General features: G+C 46.7%; 1 protein-coding gene across 1 annotated transcript in view; it reads right to left on the minus strand.

Annotated features, from left to right (window-relative positions):
• LOC106584983 (sialate:O-sulfotransferase 2) overlaps window positions 1-27,683 on the minus strand; it is a 97,866-nt gene that overhangs the window by 36,591 nt on the left and 33,592 nt on the right. The window contains exon 2 of the mRNA XM_014170690.3: window positions 2,100-3,023. Within this exon, the coding sequence (XP_014026165.1) occupies window positions 2,100-2,487 (388 nt within the window). The 5' untranslated portion in view covers window positions 2,488-3,023. The remainder of the gene's footprint in view (window positions 1-2,099; window positions 3,024-27,683) is intronic.

Below are 27,683 nucleotides of genomic sequence, written 5' to 3' on the forward strand. Positions count from 1 at the left end.
GCAGCTTGTTACCTGTAAAAAAGACACCTGTCCACAGAAGCAATCAATCAATCAGATTCCAAACTCTCCACCATGGCCAAGACCAAAGAGCTCTCCAAGGATGTCAGGGACAAGATTGTAGACCTACACAAGGCTGGAATGGGCTACAAGACCATCGCCAAGCAGCTTGGTGAGAAGGTGGCAACATTTGGTGCGATTATTCGCAAATGTAAGAAACACAAAAGAACTGTCAATCTCCCTCGGCCTGGGGCTCCATGCAAGATCTCACCTTGTGGAGTTGCAATGATCATGAGAACGGTGAGGAATCAGCCCAGAACTACACGGGAGGTTCTTGTCAATGATCTCAAGGCAGCTGGGACCATAGTCACCAAGAAAACAATTGGTAACACAATATGCCGTGAAGGACTAAAATCCTGCAGCGCCCGCAAGGTCCCCCTGCTCAAGAAAGCACATATACATGCCCGTCTGAAGTTTGCCAATGACCATCTGAATGATTCAGAGGACAACTGGTGAAAGTGTTGTGGTCAGATGAGACCAAAATGGAGCTCTTTGACATCAACTCAACTCGCCGTGTTTGGAGGAGGAGGAATGCTGCCTATGACCCCAAGAACACCATCTCCACCGTCAAACATGGAGGTGGAAACATTATGCTTTGGGGGTGTTTTTCTGCTAAGGGGACAAGACAACTTCACTGCATCAAAGGGACGATGGACGGGGCCATGTACTGTCAAATCTTGGGTGAGAACCTCCTTCCCTCAGCCAGGGCATTGAAAATGGGTCGTGGATGGGTATTCCAGCATGACAATGACCCAAAACACACGGCCAAGGCAACAAAGGAGTTGCTCAAGAAGAAGCACATTAAGGTCCTGGAGTGGCCTAGCCAGTCTCCAGACCTTAATCCCATAGAAAATCTGTGGAGGGAACTGAAGGTTCGAGTTGCCAAACGTCAGCCAATGACTTGGAGAAGATCTGCAAAGAGGAGTGGGACAAAATCCCTCCTGAGATGTGTGCAAACCTGGTGGCCAACTACAAGAAACGTCTGACCTCTGTGATTGCCAACAGGGGTTTTGCCACCAAGTACTAAGTCATGTTTTGCAGAGGGGTCAAATACTTATTTCCCTCATTAAAATGCAAATCATTTTCTAACATTTTTGACATGCGTTTTTCTAGATTCTTTTGTTGTTATTCTGTCTCTCACTCACTGTTCAAATAAACCTACTATTAAAATTATAGACTGATCATTTCTTTGTAAGTGGGCAAACGTACAAAATCAGCAGGGGATCAAATACTATTTCCCCCCGCTGTATATGCTGCAGTGTTAAGATTTCCCTTCACTGGCACTAAGGGGCCTAGCCCGAACCATGAAAAACAGCCCCAGACCATAATTCTTCCTCCACCAAACTTTACAGTTGGCACTATGCATTCGGGCAGCTAATGTTTTCCTGGCATCCGCCAAACTCAGATTAGTCCACCGGACTGCCAAATGGTGAAGCATGATTCATCACTCCAGAGAATCACTCCAGAGGACAGTTTCCACTGTTCCAGAGTCCAATGGCGGCGAGCTTTACACTACTCCAGCCGATGCTTGGCATTGCGCATGGTGATCTTAGGCTTGTATGTGGCTGTTCGGACATGGAAACCCATTTCATGAAGCTCCAGACAAACAATTATTGTGCTGACGTTGCTTCCAGAGGCAGTTTGGAACTCGGTAATGAGTGCTGCAACCCAGGACAGACGATTTTAATGTGCTATGCGCTTCAACACTTGGCGGTCCCGTTCTGTTTTCACTTCACAATAACAGCACTTACAGTAGACCGGGGCAGCTGTAGTAGGGCAGAAACTTTAAGAAATGACTTGTTGGAAAGGTGGCATCCTATGATGGTGCCATATTTAAGGTAACTGAGCTCTTCAGTAAGGCCATTCTACTGCCAATGTTTGTCTATGGAGATTGCATGGCGGTGTACTCAAGTTTATACACCTGTCAGCAACGGGTGTGTCTGAAATAGCCAAATCCACATACTTATGTGTATAGTGTATACCAACCATGTACTGTAGGTACTGTACAACTAGCAATGTCTCGACATAAACTTTTGACTCACCCCGTCCGTCGTCCAGATCTTTGGCATTGCGTCCCTTGAGGGCGCGGTTCCAGCTGCTGGTGTAGTCTACTCCCCTACCCTCCCAGTCTTTCCCACCAGCCCCTTTCATCCAGGGAGGGCCGTACCTCCGCGGGGTGGGTCTGCGTGTATCTTTCACCACCCTCCCCATCATTCCTACCCCCCGGCCTTCTGAGGAGGCCACCCTGTTCCCTATCCCAGATGCCACCAGGGGGTCCCGGCCCCCATTTTCCCCCGTGGAGCTGTCCCCTACGAAGCCAGAGTGCAGGAACACCAGGCTCCCAGCTGTCAGGTAGAGGAGGATGAAGGAGAAGAAGCGCACAGGTTTCCTGCGAAAGTAGCGTTGGATTTTCAGCAGAGGCCTGGCCATGCTGGCTCCCCCTGCTCAGTCACAACGTCCCAGGGACACCCAACCATAAAGCAGCAGAGCAGGACAACACCTCCCTAAAGCTACTAAGAGGTTCAATCAAACAGGACACAGAGTCCAAATCCAATTCTAGTTGGGGAAAAATAATTGCCTACCAGGTAAAAAAAAAAACACACACAACAAAGGTATCTTGTGCTAAGGAGTGTGTGTGTATGGGATCTCTGCATGAGGTCTGTCCCCATGAAGGGGTGTGTGTGTAGTGCTGGAGAGTGTGTCTCCAGTGTGTGCCTCTCTACATTCCCTCTGAGAAAGCATCAGGAGGGCAGAGAGCTGATGGTGGAGCCATGGCAGGAAAGGTGATTTGCTGAGACTGAAAGACGATCACTGCAGCAGCACTGCTTTCTTTCCTGCTATCGACCTCCGGCTGACGCCTCCACAGCTCCACAGAGGCCCTTTCCACCGCCACGCAGATGGAAGACGCTTTTATTCACTCCAGCCATTTACCGTGACGGTCTGCGAAGGAGGTTGTGTCTCGCCATCTGAAAGTAAAATAAGCCGCATTAAATCAAATCAAAATGGAACTGTATTTGTAACATGCTTCATAAACAACCTTTGTAGTCTAACAGTGAAATGCTTCCTTACGGGCCCTTCCCAACAATGCAGAGAAAAAAAATGTAATAGAAGAAAAAAATCGAAAAATAATAACAAAAAGAATAAATAGAAAAAACTATAACACATGTTAACTTGGCTATGTACACGGGGTACCAATATCGAGTCAAGGGGTACAAGGTAGTTGAGGTAGATACTGTATGTACATTTAGGTAGGGATAAAGTGACTAGGCAACGGAATAGATAATAAATAGTAACAGCAGAGTATTTGATAAGTCAAAAGAGATTAGTGCAAAAAGGATCAATGCAGATAATCCAGGTAGCTATTGGTTAACTATTTAACTAACTATTTTACCAGAATTATAGCTTGGGGGTAGTGCCCACCACACACACCGTCTCCCCACCTCCTCAGCAACACTCAACCATCATGCACCAGGGTGCACAGAAATAAACGAACCCAATAAAAGCCGAAGCAGCGGCAAGCAGCACATTAGGGTCAGAGATGGCCAAAAGACACATCAAAATGTATCTCACAAATAAATACAAGACACTATTATTAAGACAAATGCATCAAACTAAAATACTTTTGCAAAGTATAGTATTTACATAAATACACTTGCAAGTGCACGGCTTCACTACAACAGCATTCTCAGTAACTCTAACAAAAAGTGTTTTACTTGCTAAGGCTGTGAAATGTGGTTGTTTGTCTACCTCATTTGAATGCACTGACTGTAAATCGCTCTGGATAAGAGTGTCTACTAAATTACCAAAATAATAAACAATTAGAAAGCACACTGGGTATTATTATTGACCTTGTTTCAGGACGGAGCTCATTAACACAATACCCAGCATGCTTTAATGTTCATTTTTACATTTTAATTTACATATTGGTAATTTAGAAGACACTCTTATCACACCATAATGCCATCAGACTTCTGATACCAGTGCAAGGTGAAACTGTGAACCGCTTAAATAAAGGTATAAAAAAGTATTTCGTATTTTGAAAATACTAATTACAGGTCTCAAAAGAATCTTGTTACAAAATACATTGGATTGTAGTTAAGCCCGGTGAAACACAAATTACAAAATGCTCAAAAGTAATTGAAATACATATTTCTAATACATCTCTGATTAGAGTGGATGAAAAGCTTTGGGCTGTGGTGGTTGTTGCCTTCAGTTCATACTAAACCCAACTGTGGGTGGTCCTCTCTGTTCCAACCAGCTCTGAGCTCTACAGGCTTCATTATATCTTCTAAATGAGATTGGAATGGAAACACTGGATGAGGAGGGGAAACATAGGAGTTCCACCACGCAGCAGTCAAGTTAACCTTTTACTGCAGTTGGCTAAATCAGGGTCACACAGAGTGTTTCTTGGTAGTCTTAAACAAATCTACCTTGAAACAAATGTATACACCTCACACACATGGTTATGAGCTTAAAAAAAGAAGACACCTATATACCATGTCAGATATAGAGTTGAAATGTATTCAGTTTAGCGTTTGCATCCCAATATACACTTTATATACATCATAGAAGACATAGAAACACAGGATTTTTGGCAGGTTTTTTAAAATAATGTTTATTTATTATGAAATGAAAAATATGAATAACATTCCACCAATGAGGCCACTATGTCATTTGACTGTAGAAAAGGGCTACCATCCTCTCTATCACAGATGGTATGAGTTGCTGAATTGAAAAATAAATTAAAAAACCCATTCTGTTTCAGTGGTCCCAGATCAGGATCTGGTAACATTCTTTATATTAAGAGCACTACAGATGTAGGATCTTAATTTGAGCCAGCAGGAAAATAATCCTGCAGCAACGGGAAATGTGAAATATCATGCGGATTATAATTAATGGACATTTGTCTGGATGTCTCAAGTGAGGTGTAAGATGGACATTCTTCATTCGTTAAAAAATACGTTAAAAAATATATATGTGCCTAATAGCAAACTCGCTGGTGATCTGTAAACATTTTAAATTACGAGCCTAGTTTATTTCTTATGGAGAAAAAAAGGATTCTTCCTGGCTAGGCTTGATTGGCTGAGATAATGGAGGGGCTGGTCATGCTGAGAGATGATTCCTGATTGGTCTGCCATGCCACAGGCTACTGTCTATAACATAATGGGGGTTTCCTGATCAGTAGTCTACCGCAGATTCTTTTCAAAAGATAATAGCAATGGACAACTGCAAACATGTTGCTACAGCTCTCAACAACATCACTGCCCTGAATTGAACTGGCACTATTGACAAAGCTCAGAAGGAGAATGTTGTGATGGACTACTTTCTGGAGGACGACAGGCTGACTCGCTCTTGACTCTGAAAGTGAATCAGATGACGAGAAATCCTTGACTTGGGTAAAAACAACATTGTCATTTCTGATGATTTCTGATGACAGTGATGAGGAAGAAACAGAGATCAACAGTGTTGCTGTCGCGGAATAAGTGGACCAAGTTTTGAACTCAGTGGAATGCCCAGTAGAAGCAGAGCATGAGGAGATGAACAAAACTCTGAAGTTCGATTGCAAATAAGGAGGGAGTCGAAAAAAGAACTGAGAAGGCTCTTGTATAAAACAACTCTCACTGTGTTAAATCTTTAAGAAAAGGGCAAACACAGTATCCATGACAGGGACAAACAAAGATGATCTTGGAATATTGAACACTGTCAATGTGAACTGGAGCGACATGACACAACATAACAAGAATGCTGAGCATACGAAAAGCAAATGACAGAGAACCTTTTACTTAACCATTAGAAACCCAGACCCAGTTTTCCTTGCATAAAAACATCAGTAGTGATAGGACTGCTCAAGGACATCCCAAATAACATATTTCTGAAGAAAAAAAATACAAAAATGTTGGTTTACAAAAAATGTATGCAAATGTATGGTTTGCATCACTTAATTTATTTTTTACTTTTATTTAACTAGTCAAGTCAGTTAAAAACATATTCTTATTTTCAATGACAGCCTAGGAACAGCGGGTTAACTGCCTTGTTCAGGGGCAGAATGACAGATTTGTACCTTGTCAGCTCGGGGATTCAATCTTGCAACCTTTTGGTTACTAGTCCACCGCTCTAACCACTAGGCTACACTGCCGCCCCAAATGCCCTTTGTTACATATACCGTAATTTTCGGACTATAAGCCGCAACTTTTTTCCCAGGCTTTGAACCTCGCGGCTTAAACAATGACGCGGCTAATATATGGATTTTTCCCACTTTACATTTTTTTTTCAAAAAAAAAACACATTCTGTGACGTGCTCAGTTTTTTGCCAGCATGAAGCTTTCATTAGACCAATGAAATTGCCGAACGGGTTACGGTCAAACAACTTTTTTGTTTACTGTTTAGATTAAATCAAGCGCTCTCAAACTTCCCATCATTCTGATTACGGTAGTCATTTTGTCACCCTCATCATGGCAAAGACACGGAGAAATGCATATGATGCAGCTTTCAAGTTGAAGGCGATTGATCTGGCTGTTGGAAAAGGAAATAGAGCTGCTGCATGGGAGCTTGGTCTTAATGAGTCGATGATAAGACGTTGGAAACAGCAGCGTGAGGAATTGACTCAGTGCAAAAAGACAACTAAAGCTTTCAGAGGGAAGAAAAGCAGATGGCCCGAACTAGAAAATGAGCTCGAAGACTGGGTCAACACACAGAGAGAGCAGATGGCCGAGGTGTTTCAACTGTGCAGATCCAACTGAAAGCCAAAACAATCGCCACCGCAATGAAGTTTGAGGATTTTAGAGGTGGACCATCGTGGTGTCTCAGATTTATGAGACGTAAAGGCCTGTCCATCAGGGTACAGACGAGTCTGTGTCAGCAGCTCCCTCCCGACTACGAGGAAAAAGTTTCAAACTTCCGCAACTTCACTGATGCAAAGATAGCGGAGTATTCCATTGACCCGCACGACATCATAAATATGGATGAGGTTCCTCTGACGTTTGACCTGCCTCTCACTCTGTCAACAGGAAAGGCGAATCATTCGTCAAGCTGAAAACAACTGGGCATGAAAAAACGCACTTCACCTGTGTTCTGAGCTGCACGGCATCGGGAGAAAAGCTTCCACCGATGGTGATTTTTGAACGCACGACGATGCCAAAAGAAAAATTCCCGAGAGGAATTGTTGTGAAAGTCAACAAGAAAGGATGGATGATGGAAAGCCTAATGCATGAATGGCATACGGAGTGTTACGGCAAGCGACCGGGAGGATTCTTTCACAGGAACAAGGCATTGCTCGTTTTGGACAGCATGAGGGCCCACATAACAGATTCGGTGAAAGAAGCCATCAAGAGGACAAACTCAATTCCAGCTGTGCTTCCTGGGGGTACAACATAGTATTTGCAGCCACTCAACATCAGTGTAAATCGTGCATTTAAGGTGGCCCTCCGTGTTCAGTGGGAGGCTTGGATGACAAGTGGGGAGAAATCCTTCACTAAAACGGGCCGCATGCGAAGAGCAACTTATGGTCAAGTCTGCCAGTGGGTCCTGACAGCGTGGAGCATTGTCAAAAAATCCACTATCATCAACGGGTTTCGAAAGGCTGGACTGCTGCGTGTTGAAGAGGGCTCAGCGGGGGATTTGCCTCCGGATGAAAGTGACGAGAGCGACAATGAAAACGATACAATATCGGATGAAGCAATTCTGAGGCTATTCAACTCCGACACCGAAGGAGAGGACTTCAGTGGTTTCAGTGCACAGGAGGAGGAAGATAGTGACCAATGACTTTCTTGGTAGGCTACTGTTTACTGCTAATTTTTTATTTTTTGTTACAAGCCGTGTTTCGTTAAAGCCTATTTATTTTTGTTACAAGCCGTGTTTCGTTAAAGCCTATTTATTTTTGTTACAAGCCGTGTTTCGTTAAAGCCTATTTATTTTTGTTACAAGCCGTGTTTCGTTAAAGCCTGTGTAAAGTTCATTTGTTTCAATGTACCAATAGGCACCTGCGGCTTATAGACATGTGCAGATTATTTATGTTCAAAATAATACTTAAAAAAAAATTCTGCGGCTTATATTCAGGTGCGCTTAATAGTCCAGAAATTACAGTAACACAACAAACTTTCAAGTGACTATACTGTGTATACTGATGTATATTTTTTGTTGAAAATATACTCAGGTATCTCTGGACATCACATGAACTATGCTGAATACCTCTTGAGCAAGTGTGTAAAACCTTCTAGAACTTGTCTATAAGTTGGAATAACAAGTTATCACATTTCAAATAAGCATTACTTTCCCATGTTTCCCCCAACTGCAATGTATCATATACCATTTTGAAGCTCTGAGTATGTGCTTTTATAAAACAAAAAAGCCAATATCGATTTGATGGAATAGGAAAAAACTCTATCACTCTTTCAGAGTACCACTTTAGTGGGTGGTGAAAAAAGAGTGTCCCTATCTGTTCTCTGAGTCACACTATGGCCATTATAAACCTTGTGTTTACACCCGATGCCTTGTGCGGTTAAGGTGTTGAGGTCAGAGCATTCGGGGGGGGGGGGGGGGGGTAACCTTGACTTAGAGACAGACCATCATAAAAGGTACTACAGTACATATAAAGGTACTCAAAGTACTTCCCCTGATGCGCTCTTCCTCCTTATTTTCACTTTCTAACCATGGCATGCAGACACAGACAATTATATCTGCCTAGCATTTTTCTACATACTGGGATTGACATGTAGGCCAGGGGCAAAAAACTCCTGGGCAGATTTTGGGGATGGTTGGGGAGAAAGATAAAGGGCACGCAACTGGTGGCAGATGGCAGAATGTTACAGTATACACTTGCATACACACACATGCACACACACGCTTGCAATCACCCTATTAATTATTTATAAGCACACAATGGAAAAAATGAAATTGAACTACAAACTCCACCTGAGAAGAGCATTTCTCATTTGCAGGCTCAAATGACCGTAATAAGAGTGGATGCAGAGGTCACTGACTTCAAACAAGACATTGAAACACAGACAGGTTTTGTATGTAGGGGGGCAGAGAGTGACAGGTGTCCTTACATTCTCTAATTGCCAATTGGGGTTCTATGACTTGCCGTAAGTTTACAATGTTTATATGAGCAATAAGAGGCCCTTGAAGTGAGAACCTCCTTGAGTATTGTGGTTGGATTGTGTTCATATCTGGCTGACCACTTCAGAAGGTGGTCAGGGAAAAATGTATCCTCAGTCTGGATGCAATCAGGCTACCAAAAGCACATTTTTGGGATGACGTCATCAGCACTCTGCCCACAAGTCTCCAGAAAACTTGTGTTTTGGAAGTGAGGCACCTTTTTTCATTAAACGTTAGAGGAAATATGTTCCTAGTGTGTGAGGAACGTGTTTACTGGCTTCAGAAATGCTAGCCAGCTAGCTTATTTACAAAAAATCATTTTTGTTTGGCTAGAGTTATGCTAACCTGTCTGCAATCCATTTAGCTTTGCTAGCTAACTTGCTGGCTAGCTACAGAGTTTCACTGGCTAGATAGCTACAGTAAATGGCTCCTGCCATCAAGTTGTTGTTGTGTTCTTATCAGATTTAGCCTGTTCCACCATTTGCAGAATGCATACTGGCATTTCAATACATTAAAAAAAGGGAATCCAGACACAACATGGACATGGAAGACACATTTAAATGTAGGTGTAGATGCATGACGTGTTCGAAATTCCATGATCTCCATGATCAGAACTCCATGATCAGAATACAAAAGCTACATGAACTGTCAAGTCTAGACACGGCGTGATTGACCATTAATTCACATTCATATTAAATGAGCCAGCAAATATTTAATCCGAGTGGATTCTGGCGGGAGAAATGTTAGAGTTAATCGTTGCCGGGCAATCGGGCAGCTCAGTGCGTGCTGTTCTGCAGGACACTCCATAAATATACTTCATATCTGCCCTGGGACTTATTGAGCACTAGGCACAGGGCTCTCCTGCAGAGTGGATGCTGTCACCTCACTCATACCCTTTACAGAAAGCCTTTACTGTAAAAGAAAATCAGGCAATGTTTTTTAGAGCCCAATTCATAGAGTCCCATTTTAACCACATTCTTGCCAGGATAAGCCATTTATAACTCCCGTGCACATGCTGGCAAGTGTGGGAGTAGATGTGGTTCGATGTGTGTGGACGTCTATTTGAATACATCTATTGAATATACACCATCATAAAGGAATCCATTCTTTTTTGTTTAGGCAGGTCCTAAGAAACATTTGAAGACGAATAAAATGTATTTTCTTTCCAAATAGAATTATACATTTTTTGTTTAATTATGTTACTGGTCTGTGCAGCCAAATGTCTGCAGCATGTGCATGAAATCACAACCTGGTCTCAGAGCATTTCATATTATTCTGTATGTAAATACAAGACACTCCATTTAGTAAGATACGTTACATTTTAAATGGTATTAATTAATTTGTGGATGTCCATCACCCATTTCATATGATTATAAGTACAAATTTGTAAAACGTATGATATGTTACGAAAACTAGCTAGGTGGCTAATATTAGCTAGCTGACTAATGTTAGATATTATTGTCATGAAAGGGACAATCTCAAATTGTTTCCATAAATGTCTAACATTTTTATGTTCTAATGCCAAGAAAATAAATTGGGTAGAAATGTCATGGTAATGACATTCTGTTGAGAGAGCAAACAGGAGAATTATGTTGTGCATAACATCATTAAATGAAAACAAACCAGTCCCAGAAAATAATATTTTCCAATGGTCAAATAACTAAGACATAAAACATACGGTTTGTGGTTTGGCTCTTACATACTGTATGTATCCATTTTCTGTTATTTTGTATTTTATTTGCCAAATGAACCCTATTCCACTCCTGAATTATTGGGAAACATGGTGATGAAGTGCTCTGAAACAGAGTTGACCACAGCTGGTTTAAATTTTATTTTAATCAATCCTCTCCTCTGATTTGTGTTGGGCTTGGCTGTGACTGGCTTCCTCTCTGATGAGATTGCATTCTACAACAGTGATAACAGCATCACAACATGGCTGAACAGGGGCCAGTGTGGGCTCGAGAGAGAGGAGTGTGTGGGACTGATGAGAGGCCAGTGTGGGGCCAAAGAGAGGGGTGTGTGGATCTGATAAGGGGCCAGTGTGGGGCCGGAGAGAGGAGTGTGTGGGACTGATGAGGGGCCAGTGTGGGGCCGGAGAGAGGAGTGTGTGGGGCTGATGAGGGGCCACTGTGGGGCCGGAGAGAGGAGTGTGTGGTTTTCCTCAAATCCTGGTTGAAGGATTCCAGATTTCCTGCATATTCCCTCCTGGTTCCGGGAAGCCTCCAGCTGGGATTTCGGGAAAACAAGGGAATTTATTGAAAGTCTCAGGAATTTTGCAACCCTAATCCCAAGGCTTTAACTGAGGTCTGAGAATTGAAGCTAAGATCCGCGTAAGATGAAACAGCGCAACTGTTGGCCCTCAGACGCATTTGTAATTGTTTTTGTTTTGTTTATGAAAGAAGGAGAGGAGCATCCAACATCTTGGTCAAATAAATAGTAGTACATGCTCTGCAGTTCTATGCACATGTAATGATGTCTGAGGGGAAAAAACTGTGTTCGTTGTTTGAAGTAAAGTCTTTGTTGTTGTAATATCGCAAACCGATGTGTCAGTTTCACCGCTACGGATTCCAGCTTTAAGACCTATTCCAGGCATAGCTCCTAAGTGACACAGCTCTTTATAAGATTAGCACAGATGGTGCCTGTGAGTGTTGCTGGAGCCTCGAAAACGCTTGTGCTCAAGAGGTCCTGGCAATAAGTATTGAGGGGCAGTGGGGACAGAGCACGGGAGCAGCTCTGTTTGCTCTGTGTCTAGCAGTGTATAGTAGTAGCCAGCCAAACAGTGCAGGGGTTTCACATCTTCATGCCAACCATTTTGATTAGACCCATGTTTGATCCTAGAGTGTGCCGGCTGGTATCAGTGATTGGCTCAATTTCCAATTCAATGAATTATTGGTAGCCACTCAGAGGCTGTGGAAGCTCGTCAGTGGGGCTGTGTGGGAAACTTCCCAGATATATCCTGTCTTTCGTTCGATCGCCCTCTGAAGCTAACACAGCACTTTGAAAACAGCTGGCATAGCCCTTCACTGGGTGCCCAAAATAGACTGTTAGGGGAGTACATGTAGTTTAACTTGTAATTTAACTCAATTTTGCAGTAGCTTGATAGTAGTTGAACTAAATTCTAATCTTGGTAGTGTTTTCAGTAGTTAATTACTTTTCTGCCATGTAGTGGTGAAGCTAAATACTAGAACTACACACTACTTTATTTTCAATAAAATAAAATAAAATAAAATATGGGAGAAGTCGGCAAGAATTTCCTTTATTTTTCTGCATCAGACCTACCTGATTCTAAATTGAAATTCATTGTCACGATTCCCACCGATGGTGGCGCCCCCTCCTGCTCGGGTGGCGCTCGGCGGTCGTCGTCACCGGCCTATTAGCTACCACTGATTCCCTTTTTGGTTTTCCCTTTTTGGTTTTGTGCACCTGTGTTTAGTTTGGTTAATTAGCGGGGCTATTTATGTTAGCTGGTCCGCTTCCGTGTTGTGCGGGATTATTTATATTGTGACGGTTCATGTTCGTGTCGGCGCTATTTTACGCCGTGTGTACTTTCTCCCCTGTGTTTGGGAATATTTTGTTTGATGAGTGAGTGTACATTAAATACGCCACTACCCTGTACTCGCTGCTTCCTGTGCCTCATTCCTTCACCACGACTGCCAATCCGTTACAGAATCCCGCACCACGAAAAGGCATGGAATCAGCAGGAGCAGTGGCCACCCCTGTCCCCTCGATGGAGGAACGCGTCCTCCACCACACTACGGTCATCCACCGCATAGGAAACGCGATGGACCAGATGATGGAGAGGATGTACAGATGGGAGAGAAGTGGTCTCCTCTCTCCACCTCCGGCTCCTCCGATACAGCCACCTCCTCCTCCCACTACGTCTGGCTCAGGCGCGCTTCGTTTGGCGCTCCCGAAGGAGTATGATGGGGCGGCGGCTGGGTGCCAGGGATTTCTGCTCCAGCTCGAGCTGTACCTGGCCACCGTCAGACCTGCTCCCTCAGGAGAGGAGAGTGTGAGTGCCCTCGTTTCCTGCCTGACGGGCCGAGCTCTGGAGTGGGCTAATGCGGTCTGGAATAGCCCAGACTCTGCGAGGGACCATTATCCAGAGTTCACCCGCCGCTTTCGGGCCGTGTTCGACCACCCTCCGGAAGGAAGAGCGGCGGGTGAACGGCTGTTCCACCTCAGGCAGGAGACGAGGAGCGCTCAGGACTTCGCGTTGGAGTTCAGGACCTTGGCTGCTGGGGCGGGGTGGAACGACAGGGACCTCATAGACCACTATAGATGCAGTCTCCGGGCGGACGTCCGCAGGGAGCTGGCCTGTCGAGATGCAGCTCTATCCCTGGACGAGCTCATCGACATGTCCATTCGTTTGGACAATCTGCTGGCTGCCCGCGGGCGTTCGGAGAGGGTCCTGCCCATTCCACCTCCGTGCACCCCCGCCCCTACCCCTATAGAGGTGGGGGGGGCCGTGCCAAGGGGCACCGGAGGAGCTGGCTCCTCCTGCACCAGCTGTGGTTGGAGAGGACACACGGCCGACCGGTGCCGGAGGATCCAGTCTGGGAGTCGAGAGGGCAGGCAGAACACTTCTCGGTCACCCCAGGTGAGTCAGCACCAGATTCACCCAGAACCCCCTGTTGGTCACGTGTTCTTCCCTGTTTTGTTTTCTAATTTTTTCCCCTCTTCCCAGCATAGGGCGCTAGTCGATTCAGGCGCAGCTGGGAACTTTATGGATCGTGGACTTGCCATTAAGCTGGGCATTCCGCGGGTGCCGTTAGATTCCCCCTTCCCCGTGCACTCCCTAGATAGCCGACCATTAGGGTCAGGGCTAGTCAGGGAGTCTACGGTGCCACTGGACATGGTAACGCAGGGGAATCATAAGGAACGCATTAGTTTTTTCCTTATTGATTCGCCTGCGTTTCCGGTGGTGCTGGGGGTCCCCTGGCTGGCTGGTCACAATCCCCGTATTTCGTGGAAACAGGGGGTTCTCCAGGGGTGGTCAGAGGAGTGTTCAGGGAGGTGTCTAGGAGTTTCCATAGGTGCCACGTCGGTGGAGAGTCCAGACCAGGTGTCCCCCGTGCGCATTCCCCCTGAGTACGCCGATTTGGCGATCGCCTTCTGTAAAAAGAGGGCGACTAAATTACCTCCAGGTTAACGCTGCGCTTCCCAAGAGTCACGTGTACCCCTTGTCACAGGAGGAGACAGCGGCTATGTCACTGAATCCCTGGGACAGGGGTACATTCGGCCCTCCATCTCACCCGCCTCCTCGAATTTCTTTTTTGTGAAGAAAAAGGAGGGAGGTCTGCGTCCGTGCATTGATTACAGAGGTCTAAACGCTATCACGGTGGGGTTTAGTTACCCACTACCTCTCATCGCTACGGCGGTGGAATCATTTCACGGAGCAAAGTTCTTCACGAAACTGGATCTCAGGAGCGCGTATAACCTGGTGCGTATCAAGAAGGGAGACGAGTGGAAAACCGCCTTTAGTACCACATCGGGCCATTATGAGTACCTCGTCATGCCGTATGGGTTGAAAAATGCTCCAGCCGTCTTTCAATCCTTTGTTGACGAGATTCTCAGGGACCTGCACGGGCAGGGCGTGATTGTCTATATCGATGACATTCTGATATATTCCGCCACCCGCTCCGCGCATGTGTCCCTGGTGCGCAAGGTGCTTGGTAGACTGCTGGAGCATGACCTATACGTTAAGGCTGAGAAATGTGTGTTTTCCAAACGAGCCGTTTCCTTTCTGGGTTATCGCATTTCCACCACGGGGGTGGTGATGGAGTGTGACCGCGTTAAGGCCGTGCGTAATTGGCCGACTCCAACCACGGTGAAGGAGGTGCAGCGGTTCTTAGGCTTTGCCAATTACTACCGGAGGTTTATCTGGGGTTTTGGCCAGGTAGCGGCTCCCATTACCTCACTGCTGAAGGGGGGGCCGGTGCGTTTGCGATGGTCGACGGAGGCGGAGGGAGCCTTCAAGAAGTTGAAAACCCTGTTCACTGACGCACCCGTGTTGGCGCACCCGGACCCGTCTCTAGCATTCATAGTGGAGGTGGACGCATCCGAGGCTGGGGTGGGTGCCGTGCTATCACAGCGCTCGGGTACGCCATCGAAACTCCGCCCCTGCGCTTTCTTTTCGAAGAAGCTCAGTTCGGCGGAGCGTAACTATGATGTGGGGGACAGGGAGTTGCTAGCGGTGGTAAAAGCTTTGAGGGTGTGGCGGCACTGGCTTGAGGGGGCTAAACACCCCTTTCTCATCTGGACCGACCACCGAAACCTGGAGTACATCCGGGCAGCGAGGAGACTGAATCCGCGTCAGGCAAGGTGGGCCATGTTCTTTGCCCGGTTTAGGTTCACTATCTCCTATAGACCGGGTTCCCTTAACACTAGAGCCGACGCGCTGTCCCGTCTCTATGACACGGAGGACCGGCCCATCGATCCAACTCCCATCATTCCAGCGTCTAGGCTGGTGGCACCGGTGGTATGGGAGGTGGACGCGGACATCGAGCGGGCATTAGTGTTGGAACCTGCACCTGCGCAGGTTCCCGTGGGTCACATGTACGTGCCGCTCGGTGTTCGTGATCGTTTGATTCGATGGGCGCACACGCTACCTACGGCGGGTCATCCTGGTGTGGCGAGGACAGTGCGGAGTCTCAGGGGGAAGTACTGGTGGCCCACCTTGGCTAAGGACGTGAGGTCCTATGTCTCTTCCTGTTCGGTGTGCGCTCAGAGTAAGGCTCCTAGGCATCTACCGAGAGGGAAGTTACAGCCCCTCCCCGTTCCACAACGGCCATGGTCGCACCTGTCTATAGATTTCTTGACAGATCTTCCCCCCTCTCAGGGGAACACTGCGATTCTGGTGGTTGTGGATCGGTTCTCTAAGTCCTGCCGTCTCCTCCCATTGCCCGGTCTCCCTACGGCCCTGCAGACTGCGGAGGCCCTATTTACCCACGTCTTCCGGCACTACGGGGTGCCGGAGGACATTGTCTCTGATCGAGGTTCCCAGTTCACATCCAGGGTCTGGAGGGCGTTTATGGAGCGGCTGGGGGTCTCGGTCAGTTTGACCTCCGGTTTTCACCCCGAGAGCAATGGGCAGGCGGAGAGGGTGAACCAGGAGGTAGGCAGGTTTCTGAGGTCGTATTGCCAGGACCGGCCAGGGGAGTGGGCGAGGTACATTCCCTGGGCTGAGTTAGCCCAGAACTCACTTCGCCACTCCTCTACTAACATGTCACCCTTTCAGTGTATTTTGGGTTACCAGCCGGTCCTGGCACCATGGCACCGGAGTCAGACCGAGGCTCCTGCGGTGGAGGACTGGGTACAGCACTCCAAGGAGACCTGGAGAGCCGTCCAGGACTCACTAAAGGAGGCCAGTGCGCGGCAGAAGAGGAGTGCTGACCGCCACCGCAGTGAGGCGCCCGTGTTCGCACCGGGAGACAGGGTCTGGCTCTCGACCCGGAACCTGCCCCTCCGCGTGCCCTGCCGGAAGCTGGGGCCGCAGTGTGTGGGGCCCTTTAAAGTCCTGAGGAGGATAAACGAGGTGTGTTATCGGTTACAACTCCCTTCCTATTACCGTATTAACCCCTCGTTTCATGTGTCTCTCCTCAGGCCGGTGGTAGCTGGTCCCCTGCAGGAAGGTGAGGTGCTGGAGGTCCCTCCACCCCCTCTGGACATCGGGGGGTCCCCGGCGTACAGCGTACGGGCCATTCTGGACTCGAGACGCCGGGCGAGGGGCCTGCAGTACCTCGTGGACTGGGAGGGGTACGGCCCGGAGGAGAGGTGCTGGGTGCCGGCGGAGGACGTCTTGGACCCATCCATGTTGAAGGATTTCCATCGCCTCCGTCCGGATCGCCCTGCGCCTCGCCCTCCGGGTCGTCCTCGAGGCCGGTGTCGGCGCGCTGCGGGAGCCGCGCGTCAGGAGGGGGGTACTGTCACGATTCCCACCGACGGTGGCGCCCCCTCCTGCTCGGGTGGCGCTCGGCGGTCGTCGTCACCGGCCTATTAGCTACCACTGATTCCCTTTTACGCCGTGTGTACTACCCTGCCACTACCCTGTACTCGCTGCTTCCTGTGCCTCATTCCTTCACCACGACTGCCAATCCGTTACATTCATTTTTTGTGTTTATTAATAGACTAACTTACACATTCTGTAATTCTGTCAATCTGACTCCAAAGTGATAAATTCTTGAAATTTCTTATCTATGACATTTCAGATTTAGTCATTTGGAAGTAGTTTGGATGTAATGAACTACTTTTTAAGGGTAGCTTTCATATAGCTTAACTTCTTTCAGTGTAATTGGTAGCTTGGTAAACTATATTTTCAGAGTTGCTTCCCCAACACTGCTGGTTAGACACTGTTTATTACAGTCAGTGACATGATTCTTTGGCACAGAAGTTGTACAGATGTGTCTGACACTAGCTGTAGTTAGCAATAGTGCCTCACACTAGCTGTAGTTAGCTATAGTGCCTCACACTAGCTGTAGTTAGCTATAGTCCCTCACACTAGCTGTAGTTAGCTATAGTGCCTCACACTAGCTGTAGTTAGCTATAGTGCCTCACACTAGCCATAGTTAGCTATAGTGCCTCACACTAGCTGTAGTTAGCTATAGACCCTCACACTAGCTGTAGTTAGCTATAGTGCCTCACACTAGCTGTAGTTAGCTATAGACCCTCACACTAGCTGTAGTTAGCTATAGTGCCTCACACTAGCCGTAGTTAGCTATAGTGCCTCACACTAGCTGTAGTTGGGTACAGTATCTAACACTAGCCGTAGTTGGGTACAGTATCTAACACTAGCTGTAGTTGGGTACAGTATCTAACACAAGCCGTAGTTGGGTATAGTATCTAACACCAGCTGTAGTTGGGTACAGTATCTAACACTAGCTGTAGTTGGGTACAGTATCTAACACTAGCTGTAGTTGGGTACAGTATCTAACACTAGCTGTAGTTGGGTACAGTATCTAACACCAGCTGTAGTTGGGTACAGTATCTAACACCAGCTGTAGTTGGGTACAGTATCTAACACTAGCTGTAGTTGGGGTCAGTATCTAACACTAGCTGTAGTTGGGTACAGTATCTAACACAAGCCGTAGTTGGGTACATTATCTAACACCAGCTGTAGTTGGGTACAGTATCTAACACTAGCTGTAGTTGGATACAGTATCTAACACTAGCTGTAGTTGGGTACAGTATCTAACACCAGCTGTAGTTGGGTACAGTATCTAACACCAGCTGTAGTTGGGTACAGTATCTAACACTAGCCGTAGTTGGGTACAGTATCTAACACTAGCTGTAGTTGGGTACAGTATCTAACACAAGCCGTAGTTGGGTATAGTATCTAACACCAGCTGTAGTTGGGTACAGTATCTAAAACCAGCTGTAGTTGGATACAGTATCTAACACTAGCTGTAGTTGGGTAGAGTATCTAACACCAGCTGTAGTTGGGTACAGTATCTAACACTAGCTGTAGTTGGGTACAGTATCTAACACTAGCTGTAGTTGGGTACAGTATCTAACACTAGCTGTAGTTGGGTACACTATCTAACACCAGCTGTAGTTGGGTACAGTATCTAACACCAGCTGTAGTTGGGTACAGTATCTAACACTAGCTGTAGTTGGGTACAGTATCTAACACCAGCTGTAGTTGGGTACAGTATCTAATACCAGCTGTAGTTGGGTACAGTATCTAACACTAGCTGTAGTTGGGTACAGTATCTAACACTAGCTGTAGTTGGGTACAGTATCTAACACCAGCTGTAGTTGGGTACAGTATCTAACACTAGCTGTAGTTGGGTACAGTATCTAACACTAGCTGTAGTTGGGTACAGTATCTAACACCAGCTGTAGTTGGGTACAGTATCTAACACTAGCTGTAGTTGGGTACAGTATCTAACACTAGCTGTAGTTGGGTACAGTATCTAACACCAGCTGTAGTTGGGTACAGTATCTAACACTAGCTGTAGTTGGGTACAGTATCTAACACCAGCTGTAGTTGGGTGCAGTATCTAACACTAGCTGTAGTTGTGTACAGTATCTAACACTAGCTGTAGTTGGGTACAGTATCTAACACCAGCCGTAGTTGGGTAGAGTATCTAACACCAGCTGTAGTTGGGTACAGTATCTAACACCAGCTGTAGTTGGGTACAGTATCTAACACCAGCTGTAGTTGGGAACAGTATCTAACACCAGCTGTAGTTGGGTACAGTATCTAACACTAGCTGTAGTTGGGTACAGTATCTAACACCAGCAATAGTTGGGTACAGTATCTAACACTAGCTGTAGTTGGGTACAGTATCTAACACCAGCTGGAGTTGGGTACAGTATCTAACACCAGCTGGAGTTGGGTACAGTATCTAACACCAGCTGTAGTTGGGTACAGTATCTAAGCGGTGTGGCAAAGAAGGGGGTCGAGTGATAAATGGCAGATATGTGAGGGCAGAACTAATAAACGGGCTCTGCCCGATAACTAAAATGGCCACCCCGATCAGAACTACAGATCACAAAATGGCCGACTGCCAAAACTACAATTCCCAGAAGCAAGGGGAACACTCAGAAGGTGGAGCCGACCCACAGATAAAAGGTCAAGAAAAACCAGGAAGAGAGAGAGAGGGCGGGAAGGATCTATGAACCATAGAGAAAGAGACAATCTACATTGGCTGGATTTACCGTGTACGAGCTGGACTGTTTTGGACTTACCTGTTGGCGTTTAGACCTGGACCTACCGAGAACCAGATTTGTGTACCGAACCCTGCTATCCTTGACCTTACCTGCGGCCTGGGTGGACCAGGACAGCGAAACAAACACACAGGTACTGTCATGTTCGAAAGAACTTTCATTCTGGGCTGACTTTGGTGACAGTTTCCCACTTAATTTGTGAAAAACGCTCCTAACTTTGAAGAGGTTTGCCACACGTGGTGGAGAATGTGGGCACTAGATTAACCATACCACTGGTTAGGTAGAAAAGAAGAAAAAAAAAGTTTAGTTAGCACTCCAAAGGGGAGTCAGGTTTTTTTAGTTTTTTTCCATTTGTGGCTTTGTTTGGTTAGGACAGTTTTTTTCAGGAAAATGAGTATGGAGGGAGCCATACAGGCCCTGTTACAAGCGGCGGCCGCCCAACAAGAGGCAACTAGAGCTCAACAAATAGCTCATCAGGATGCAATACGAATGTATCAGGACACGTTACAGGTCCAGCACAGCACCAACCAGCTGCTCAGAGAAGAGCAAGAGAGAAACACCCGGGAGTTAAGAGAAGGCCTAAAGGGGCTAGCGGACCAAATTGGGGCTCAGTTACCAGCTGCAAATACCCAAAGGTTGGGCCAATCATTTTCTTAAAAAAATGACAGCGCAGGATGATGTGGAAGCATATCTTACCACCTTCGAAAGGACGGCAGAGAGGGAGAAGTGGCCGAAAGAAGAATGGGCAGGGCTTCTGGCACCATACCTGGCAGGGGACGCTCAAAAAGCATATTTTGACCTGGAGTTGAAGGATGCACAGGATTACGATAAACTCAAGGGAGAGATTCTGACTAGACTGGGAGTGACCGATACCGTGAGGGCACACCGCTTCCACCAGTGGTCCTACAGACCGGGACAACCCCCCCGAACACAGATGTTCGACTTGATTCACCTGGCACGGAAATGGTTGCGACCGGAGACCCGTTCGTCCGCCGAGGTCATCGAGACCATCGTACTCAACCAGTTTCAGCGAGGTCTACCCCAAGAAGTGCGACGATGGGTTGGCCAGAACGAGGTACTTTCCGCCGACCATCTCGTGGGCCTGGTTGAACGGTATTGTACGGCAGGAACAGCTGAGCAGGCGCAGGAGGAGAGATTCCCATTCCCCAGGCCTGGGCGAACCAGCGGACAGGGTAAGACTGTCCCAACAGGGGGAGGGGGAGGAGAGCAGCGTGGGGCCATGAGGAAAGAATCAGAATCGGGCCGAGACACTAAGGGAAAAACCGGAAACCGGGACTGGGGGTCAAGGAGGTCTCCCCCCCGGAACCCTATTATCTGTTACAATTGTAATCGACCGGGACATATTGCAGCCTACTGCCCTATTAAAGAAGAGCCAATGCAATGTAACCTCGGTGAAAAAGAAGATGAGATATGGTATGCATGTCCCGTGGTAACCACTGTACTTGAAAGATCAAGAAACAAACATATGTGCAGGGTGAAGGTTGAAGGGAAGGAGGTTGAAGCACTACTGGATTCCGGCAGTATGCTAACCCTGGTCGTTGCAAACCTAGTGCCGACGCATAAACTGGATACAAGTCAGGATATCAGTGTTACGTGCATTCATGGGGATACCCATCTGTACCCCACAGCATTAGTGAGCATACAAACAGAGGACGGTCTGCTGGATTATGAGGTCGGCGTGGTCCCAAAGATGCCATATGATGTAATATTGGGTAGATACTTTCCTAACTTTGCGAAGTTAGGTCAAAAGAACGGCATATTTGAGAAGCCAACAACCCTGACCAAGCAGGAAGAAGCATGGGGCCTTCAACCAAGGCCAAGAAAAGAGGTCTCCCAGGGGCCAACCTCACAGGTACTAGTAGGGGAGGATGAGGATGAAGTGGCAAACCTCGTTGATAATGAACAGCCCAGTACTAGTGGGGCTGGGGTCGATCTGAATCCATAGGACGACTATCTAGAACCAGCAGACCTGGCAGGGTCCATGACTAATTTCGGGACGGCCCAACACCAGGATCCAACCCTGCAGCAAGCCAGAGCAGACGTGCAGGTCGTAGATGGTACTCCCATAAATGATAGGATGATGCCTAATAGTTTTCCCCACTTCATCATGAAAAATGGTTTGGTGTACAGAGTCTCAAAAATAGGGGTTGATGTGGTGGAACAGTTGTTGGTCCCCACCCGGTACAGGAAGACAGTACTGGATCTAGCTCATGGGCACATTCTGGGTGGACACCTTGGTATTGATAAAACCCGAGACCGGATTATAAGGAGGTTTTACTGGCCAGGAATTCAGGCTGAAGTGGCTCGGCATTGTGGAGAGTGCCCGGAGTGCCAGGTAACAGCTCCCCGACCAGCGTTTAGAAGCCCGTTAGTGCCACTCCCCATAATCGAAACGCCATTTGAGAGGATAGCGATGGACATAGTGGGCCCACTACCCAAATCTGCCAGAGGGCACCAATACATTCTGGTCATTCTAGATTATGCCACTCGCTACCCAGAAGCCATTCCCCTTCGGACAATGGCTTCCAAAAATATCGCCAAGGAACTAGTGCTATTGTTCACCAGGGTTGGGGTCCCAAAGGAGATCCTTACTGACCAGGGGACCCCCTTTATGTCCTGCCTTATGGCGGACCTTTGTAAATTGTGGCAGGTGAAACAGTTGAGGACATCGGTTTACCATCCACAGACGGACGGGCTGGTTGAGAGATTCAACCGGACCCTGAAGTCAATGCTCAGGAAGGTAATCGACAAGGATGGGAAAAACTGGGATTGCATGTTGCCATATCTGATGTTTGCCATTAGAGAGGTTCCTCAAGCCTCGCTGGGGTTTTCTCCCTTCGAGCTGGTATATGGGAGGCACCCCCGGGGAATCTTAGACATCGCCCGGGAAACCTGGGAACACCAGTCCACCCCGTATACTAGTGTCATAGAGCACGTCACGGCAATGCAAAAAAGGATAGCCACAGTCATGCCCATCGTCAGAGAGCACATGAGACAAGCACAAGAGCACCAGCGGCACACTTATAACCGGCAGGCTACCCTGAGGGAATTTCAACCGGGAGATAAGGTGTTAGTGCTGATCCCCACGGTAGAGTGCAAACTACTAGCCACATGGAAAGGACCATATGAAGTACTGGAGAGAATAGGAGAAGTTAATTATCGGATCCGACAGCCAGGTCGACGGCCCCAGGAACAGATCTATCACATAAACCTGTTAAAAGCATGGAGAGAGAGAGAAACACTAATGGTCACGTACCCCACACACACTCAGGAGACAGCTGAAGTAAATATTTCACCTACTTTGTCCCCAGCACAAGTACAGGAAGTAAAGACCCTGATCCAGAAAAACAGAGATGTGTTTTCAGAAGTACCCGGCCGAACTGAGGTTACAGCTCATGATATCGTTTCCCTACCAGGGAGAAAAGTGAGCATGAGGCCATATCGGGTACCCGAGGCTCGACAGGCAGCGATTAGAGCAGAGACGGAGAAAATGTTGACAGCTGGAGTGATCAAAGAGTCACATAGTGAGTGGTCTAGCCCAATTGTGATGGTCTCCAAGCCCGATGGGTCTTTGCGGTTCTGTAACGACTTTCGGAAGGTAAATAAAATTTCCAAGTTTGATGCCTACCCCATGCCCAGAGTAGACGAACTACTGGAGAAAATTGGTAAAGCTCGGTACATTACGACCCTGGACCTGACAAAAGGGTACTGGCAAATTCCTCTGACCCCCAGGGCCAAAGAAAAGACAGCCTTTGCAACCCCTGACGGTTTGTTTCAATACACCGTCATGCCATTCGGCCTACACGGGGCCCCAGCCACCTTTCAACGGCTCATGGACAAGGTCCTAAAACCGCACCAAACATACGCCGCAGCTTATTTAGATGACGTGGGGATCTACAGTCCAGATTGGGAATCCCACTTACCCCGGATACAGGCGGTGTTAGACGCCCTTAGAAAGACAGGGCTCACGGCGAACCCTGCCAAGTGTTATGTGGGGTTAGAGGAAACGGAGTATCTGGGATACACAGTGGGAAGAGGATTAATCAAACCCCAACGTAAGAAGGTGGAGGCAATTAGAGAATGGCCGAAACCAGTAAATAAGAAGCAGGTTCGAGCCTTCCTAGGGCTGACCGGGTACTACCGGAAGTTCATCCCAAGTTATGCTACAGTGGCCGCCCCACTCACCGACATGACTAGAGCCAGAGGGCCAAACATGGTCAAGTGGGATGAAAGGGCCACCAAAGCATTTAGGACATTACAGGAGGCCCTCTGCTGTAATCCAGTGCTGGTGGTACCAGACTTTGAGAGAGAGTTTGTGGTTCAAACGGATGCTTCAGAGGTCGGCTTGGGAGCAGTGCTGTCCCAAGAGGTAGAAGGGGTGGAACACCCCATCCTGTTTTTAAGCAGGAAGCTGGAACCACGGGAAACCAACTACTCAGTTGTTGAGAAAGAGGCAGAAAAATGGGCTCTGGAAAGCCTGAAATACTAACTGCTGGGGAGCAACTTCACCCTCATCAGTGACCATGCACCACTCACCTGGATGCATAGGGCTAAAGAGAAGAACGCTCGGGTGATGCGGTGGTTTTTGAGTCTCCAACCGTTTCACTTTGACTTGAAACACAGAGCAGGAAAGGAAATGGGAAATGTGGATGGGTTATCCCGCATGCACGCATATTTTGCTGCGGTAGCCCGACCTAGGGGGTCGGATCTAGGGGGGGGAGATGTGTGGCAAAGAAGGAGGTCGAGTGATAAATGGCAGATATGTGAGGGCAGAACTAATAAACGGGTTCTGCCCGATCACTAAAATGGCCACCCCGATCAGAACTACAGATCACAAAATGGCCGACTGCCAAAACTATAATTCCCAGAAGCAAGGGGAACCCTCAGAAGGTGGAGCCGACCCACAGATAAAAGGTCAAGAAAAACCAGGAAGAGAGAGAGAGGGCGGGAAGGATCTATGAACCATAGAGAAAGAGACAATCTACATTGGCTGGATTTACCGTGTACGAGCTGGACTGTTTTGGACTTACCTGTTGGCGTTTAGACCTGGACCTACCGAGAACCAGATTTGTGTACCGAACCCTGCTATCCTTGACCTTACCTGCGGCCTGGGTGGACCAGGACAGCGAAACAAACACACAGGTACTGTCATGTTCGAAAGAACTTTCATTCTGGGCTGACTTTGGTGACAGTTTCCCACTTAATTTGTGAAAAACGCTCCTAACTTTGAAGAGGTTTGCCACAGCGGGTACATTATCTAACACCAGCTGTAGTTGGGTACAGTATCTAAGTGGGTACATTATCTAACACTAGCTGTGGTTGGGTACAGTATCTAAGTGGGTACATTATCTAACACCAGCTGTAGTTGGATACAGTATCTAACACTAGCTGTAGTTGGGTTCAGTATCTAAGTGGGTACATTATCTAACACTAGCTGTAGTTGGGTACAGTATCTAACACTAGCTGTAGTTGGGTACAGTATCTAAGTGGGTACATTATCTAACACTAGCTGTAGTTGGGTACATTATATAACACTAGCTGTAGTTGGGTACATTATCTAACACCAGCTGTAGTTGGGTACAGTATCTAACACCAGCTGTAGTTGGGTACAGTATCTAACACCAGCTGTAGTTGGGTACAGTATCTAACACTAGCTGTAGTTGGGTACAGTATCTAACACCAGCTGTAGTTGGGTACAGTATCTAACACCAGCTGTAGTTGGGTACAGTATCTAACACCAGCTGTAGTTGGGTACAGTATCTAACACCAGCTGTAGTTGGGTACAGTATCTAACACTAGCTGTAGTTGGGTTCAGTATCTAAGTGGGTACAGTATCTAACACTAGCTGTAGTTGGGCACAGTATCTAAGTGGGTACATTATCTAACACTAGCTGTAGTTGGGTACAGTATCAAACACTAGCTGTAGTTGGGTTCAGTATCTAAGTGGGTACAGTATCTAACACTAGCTGTAGTTGGGTACAGTATCTAACACTAGCTGTAGTTGGGTACAGTATCTAACACTAGCTGTAGTTGGGTACAGTATCTAACACCAGCTGTAGTTGGGCACAGTATCTAACACTAGCTGTAGTTGGGTACAGTATCTAAGTGGGTACATTATCTAACACTAGCTGTAGTTGGGTACAGTATCAAACACTAGCTGTAGTTGGGTTCAGTATCTAAGTGGGTACATTATCTAACACCAGCTGTAGTTGGATACAGTATCTAACACTAGCTGTAGTTGCGTACAGTATCTAAGTGGGTACATTATCTAACACCAGCTGTAGTTGGATACAGTATCTAACACCAGCTGTAGTTGGATAAAGTATCTAACACCAGCTGGAGTTGGGTACACTATCTAACACCAGCTGGAGTTGGGTACAGTATCTAACACCAGCTGGAGTTGGGTACAGTATCTAACACCAGCTGGAGTTGGGTACAGTATCTAACACTAGCCGTAGTTGGGTACAGTATCTAACACCAGCTGTAGTTGGGTACAGTATCTAACACTAGCTGGAGTTGGGTACAGTATCTAACACTAGCTGGAGTTGGGTACAGTATCTAACACCAGCTGGAGTTGGGTACAGTATCTAACACTAGCTGTAGTTGCATCTCACATGCTATCCAGAGGCTGCTCTGCAATTACCACAAGATAGTGAACATCAGCCAGACAGTAGATATCTTGAACACCAGTAATAGTTTGAATACCTACAATCCATAATTGTCAACATCTGTCTTTTGGAGAGAGATATAGTCTGTAGCCTATAGAGATAGGTTGGAAGATACAGTGCTGTTCTAATTGCGATAGGGTGGAAGATACAGTGCTGTTCTAATTGGGATAGGGTGGAAGATACAGTGCTGTTCTAATTTAACACCTCGCCTGGTGAGGTTAGCACAGAAACTATATTTAATGCCACCAAGGGAAAGAGTAATGCCAAAGTAGAAACATAAGAAACTGAAGGATGTGAGGAAATGGTAGTACAGTGTTGAGAAAAACATAAAGAGGTACTTTATGCAATAGCACATTTCTAATGTTTGTAAACAAGTGAATTCGTTCACAGTGGCACGCAATGAAGTGGCAGATGCCAATAATGCCCATGCATTTGGCACAAAAAGGATCCAACAGACCAATCACAGGATGGGGTTTTAGGTGAGCCATATAAAGCTGAGAAATTAAGCCCATGGGTGGCAGGGAAAAGGCTCATTGTAATCCTTATAATACTCAATGGACCATTAAGCTCACTGGTGTCCTTTTTACAGTGAAAGAGGTAAATAAAAGGCTCTAAAAATAACGTTATCCTATACAGTAGCAACTGGCCCTGTACAGTAGTAGCCTTAGCTGAGTGTGATGTAATGGAGTAACTACATCGGTGTTGAGAAACATTTTCTGAGCATAATCAAAGGAAAGGCTATTGTTTCCACCCATTTGTTTTTACTCTGTTGTTTCCATGGCACCATATCGGTGCCTATTGGTGCCATGGAAACTGAATAGTAAAAATAAACGGGTGGTAGTGATAATAGCTTCCTTGGATTATAGAACATGCCCAAAAGCACTGAAGTGTCATTAAGCAAATCAAAACTGGACTGTGCAGGTTCCACCTACCATTTCCACAAAAACTGAGTCAGCTTTCTTTTGTTCCACAGGACACAAGGCTGTGTGAAAACACAATATATTCATGAAGCTTTTCAATTTAGGGAGGGATGGGGAGGGAGGAAGGAAAGAGACAGAGAAAGAGAGGGAGTGAGTGTAGTTGAGAGAGAATGAATAAAACAGTGCAGCAACCTTTACAGCATTACAGATTCAGATTAACCAACCCAGAGAAGGAGCCATTAAATCCCAA

Source organism: Salmo salar, chromosome 24 (assembly GCF_965601325.2).
Source record: "Salmo salar chromosome 24, fSalSal1, whole genome shotgun sequence".
Lineage (NCBI taxonomy): Eukaryota > Metazoa > Chordata > Actinopteri > Salmoniformes > Salmonidae > Salmo > Salmo salar.